This window comes from Myotis davidii, unplaced genomic scaffold (assembly GCF_000327345.1).
Source record: "Myotis davidii unplaced genomic scaffold, ASM32734v1 scaffold854, whole genome shotgun sequence".
Lineage (NCBI taxonomy): Eukaryota > Metazoa > Chordata > Mammalia > Chiroptera > Vespertilionidae > Myotis > Myotis davidii.
In genome coordinates, this window is record NW_006285939.1 from 1127632 (window position 1) to 1131716 (window position 4085).

The 4085-nt window shown below is 50.2% G+C and overlaps 1 protein-coding gene across 1 annotated transcript in view; it reads right to left on the bottom strand.

Annotated features, from left to right (window-relative positions):
* The window catches only part of ARHGAP22 (Rho GTPase activating protein 22), a 156912-nt gene that overhangs the window by 83141 nt on the left and 69686 nt on the right, over window positions 1-4085 (bottom strand). Inside the window, exon 3 of the mRNA XM_015559659.1 lies at window positions 1700-1787. Within this exon, the coding sequence (XP_015415145.1) occupies window positions 1700-1787 (88 nt within the window). The remainder of the gene's footprint in view (window positions 1-1699; window positions 1788-4085) is intronic.

The following is a 4085-nucleotide window of genomic DNA, read 5'->3' on the forward strand; positions in this document are numbered from 1 at the left end:
CACTCGCAGCACACCCTGACCGCTCCCTTCTCCATGCTCTGCGGGCGGTGCTGTTAGGGGCAGAAATAGAATCTGGGACCAGCTATAATTGTGAGAAATATTGACCATGCTGTTAACCGGGATTGTTTTGCTCTGATTAAAGAAGGCACTTTCTAACCTGCTGGGAGTTGCAGGTGGGACCTGGGAGCTCACCTGGAGATGCAGCCCATCCTCCCCATCCGGGAGCTGCCTAGTATCAGGGAAAGACTAACAACCTTGTTGCAGAAACCAGAGGGGCCAGCCCTTTGCAAACCCTCAGTCCCTTGCAAACCCCCAGCCGCATTGCCTGTAAACTGTAACCATTATACCCATTTTTCATACCCATTCTGATTCCGTTTGCTTACTTCCCCATGTGAACTTTGTCCCTGTACCCACATGAGCAGCTGGCGTATAGAGGATGGAGAGCAGGTGTTTGTGGATGACCTGCTGCTCTCCCATGCTGCCGGCAGGATTGTAATTAATGTTCATATGTGACCCAACCCTGTTTGATGAGCTGGCTCAAGTATGACAGTAGTCCGGGCCCTTCGGCTGTCCGGCTTCAGTGCCTCCTGTAAAGGGCTCAGAAGTGGCTCAGGCTGTGCTTCCCAGGCCAGAGGGGTGTCAGGCGGAACGCCACACGCCCGCCTGCACTGCCCGTCCCTCTGAGCAGATGCGCTCAGGCACCTACGGGCTCAGTAACAGTCACGATTCAAATCAGGGAGCTTAAAGAATGGTTTTGTGACCCTACTATGATAGCAATTCTTTGGTTAATTATTCCTTCACAATGATGGGGAACAGAAGACATTTTTGGGGGGTTAGCAAGCTGAATCTATGCCAGTAACCTGCCTTCCAATGCACACTCTTACTAGCTGACAATTAACTCCATTTGTAAAAGGATGTAGGAGACTAGCAGCCTGACTCTGTACCTAGTTAATCAGTATCCCTAACGCACATTCCTATTAGCCTATAGCAGTGATGGCGAACCTATGACAAAGAGTCAGAGGTGACACGCGAACTCATTTTTTTGGTTGATTTTTCTTTGTTAAATGGCATTTAAATATATAAAATAAATATCAAAAATATAAGTCTTTGTTTTACTATGCCCCAACACACGGGGCTTTTTGCAAAGTCCGGGAAAGGTCCGGAAGTCTGATCCTTATTTGGGGACAAAGAAACCAAAGGGTATACAGAGGAAGCTTTCTCCATATTGGTTTGCTCAGGATTTGGAAACAGGCTCCCCTGAGTCACGGTACTAGCACATCTGGAAATAAATGGGTTTTCCTGTGTCTCCGAGCACTCCTGTGTGTATTTTCTGGGCGCCTGGTAAATTCTGTAACAACCGTAATGCACGCAGTTCTGTTTGGAACTCATGCTGCAGCTTTGCTAATGCTCTGAACTGCTGCCGCCGCCTGTTTGCAGATCACCGGACTTGGGGTTTGGACCTTCACCCTAAGATGCCCCAGTTGATTGGTTTCTTCCCTTGTGTTTACTGTGAATTTAAAAATCTATCACAAGCTAATTACCCACATGATTGGATTTTCTAATTTCCCCCAAATTCACCACATCCTCTAGATTTGACCTGAATTTCTGAGTTGTGGAAAGTGATGGAGTCTCATGAAAGGGCTCCGCCTTCCCAGGCTCAAGGCAGAGCAACACCCCGCTGGGCCCCCGGGCCGCCTACCTGGGCTGATCTCAAAGAGGTGCTGCCCCACTTCCTCAGGGCCAGGAAGACGCTGGGCCACCCGCGTCCCTTGCAGAGAAATAAGTCCCTAGAGAGACAAACACAGACACAGTGGCATGAGCAGACGGGGAAGGACTTGTGTGCCAGATCTGCGGGGGAGGGAAGGTGGGGCCCTGCTGGTTGGCCTGAGTGCCAGGCAGAGTGCAGGGCTCCTCAGAGTGTCAGGCTCCCCAGAGGCCCTGCACGGTCCCCAGTGGGGTGGGCAGCACATAGGGGCTCCGCCCACAGGCACTGCCAGCACTGCCCACAGCTGTTACTCCCCTGGTGAGGGAGGGAAACCCATGTCTGGAGGTGTGTGTGTTGTGGGGGCAGGCTCCCCTCAAGCAGAGGGCTCCCTGTTCCAATATCCTTTTTCTGGTTGAAGAGGGTCAGGGAGAGAAAGCTTGGCTCACTGAACTGGGTGACCTCGGGTAAAGGAGCAGCAGATCGGTGCAACTCTAGCCTGCCCTTCCTGGCCAGGGGTGACCATTTCACTGTGTAATGGATGTCGGCTGTGACACACAGGGACCCAGCACACTGGTGCCAAGTGCCTGGCATACCTGTGTGTATACATTACTGGCGTCAGGAAGTAGCTGAGCCAGGATTTGAACCCAGTTAGGCCATAGGGATGGAGTTGAAAAAGGGTTTGCCATGGAGAGAACCAAAAATGTATAGTCAAAGCCACACGCAGTCTGAGTTGGGCAAATCTGAGCATGAATGAAAGTCACTAAAGAGAGGAGGGGAGAGGAGGCCCAGCCCACGCTCTAAGCCTGAAATCTGGTAGCAAGGCTGAAAGGTGCCTGGAAAGAGCAGGGCATTGGAATGGGTAGGCTGGGTTCGGGTCCAACCTTGCACTTCCTGGCTGTGTAACCTGAAGCAGACCATGTAGCGTCTCTGAACCTCAGTTTCCACATCTCTGCTGCGTAACAGTAACTCCACTCCTCAGTGATGTTGAGACCAGATTCCTGCTCAGGAGTCCTGCTCAGATGAGGTGCTGCCTGTCATAACCACCCGGACTCCCCCTGTGCCCACCCACCAGGCCAGGCCTCCTCTGCCCCTTCTCTATGTGAGTGACCCATCTCTGTTGAGGCTTTTCTTCATTTTGTTCATGCTCAGAATTTCCCAACTCAGACTTTGTGTGGCTTTTAAACATTTTTTTAATTAAAATGTTTTATTTATTTATTGAATTTATTAGGGTGACATTGGTTAATAAAATTAAGTTTCAGGTGTACTTTCTATAAGACGTCGTTGTATATTGTATTATCTTTTCACTACCCCATGTGTGGCTTTGACTACACATTTTTTTGGCTCTCTCCACTCCCACCACCTAACTGCCTGGGTTCAAGTCCTGGCTCAGCTATTTGCCGGTTGCATGATCCCAAGTAAATGGCGTAACTTCTCTGAGCAACCTCCCAATTTCCTTCTTTGTGAAATAGGAATAAAATAGTACTTTGTGGGCTCTTATGAGCATTAAGTGAATTAGTGCCTGGGACGTCCTGGGAGCAGTGCCTGGCACACTGGAAAAGCTGTGTGTTTGCTAACCAACCCCAGCTATTATTTTGTGTCAGGGCTCCATGCTGGGCGGGGAACAGCTTCGCGGTGTCTGCACTTGCCCAGGAGAATGGCGTGGCCACCTGCTTTCTCCACGTGGCTTCCAGCCCCGCTCCCGCTACACATGCTCACAGAGCACTCCTCTCTGCACCCTCAACTTTCCCAGGCAATTCCTGGCTTTAACCGGGTGACTGAAGCCTCCACGCGGCTGCCACGCGGCTGCCAGAACCTTGCACCCCAAGGACACAGGACATTTCTTTTCTCATTTAAGCAACATAAAGGGGAATGACATGAATACCCGTGGTTGCTTGCTTTAGAGAAAGTACAGCAATAAGCCAGAGAGCCAGCTAGTAACTCTTGCATCTGAGTTAACAGTTACTTTCTTTCTAGGGAACGTGGGCTACTGGGGATAGATCAGAACTGCGGCCCAGGACAGAACCATGTTCACTAGAGGGTGTGGGCGAGATCCATCCCTGGCTAATGGGATGGGTCTCCTGTGTTTGTGTTTCAGTGTCTCTGTGTAATCCTGGGCACGATACTTCTTTCCCTCTGTGTCTCAATATCTGTCATCCAGAAAAGGGGAGTGACAATATTGATATTGATGACACTTTGTACTACAGCTAAATGAAAAAGCAGCCAGAGCTACTGTTTACGGAACTTGGACTATATTCCTGGCTCTTTCTCTAAATTCTTGGATTTAATCTTCCTATAGGTCCCATGGGAGTAGGTACTGAGGAGACAGAGGGAAGCTAGATAGACAGGGACTAGGACCATAGGGGTGGTGGGTCCGGGGGGT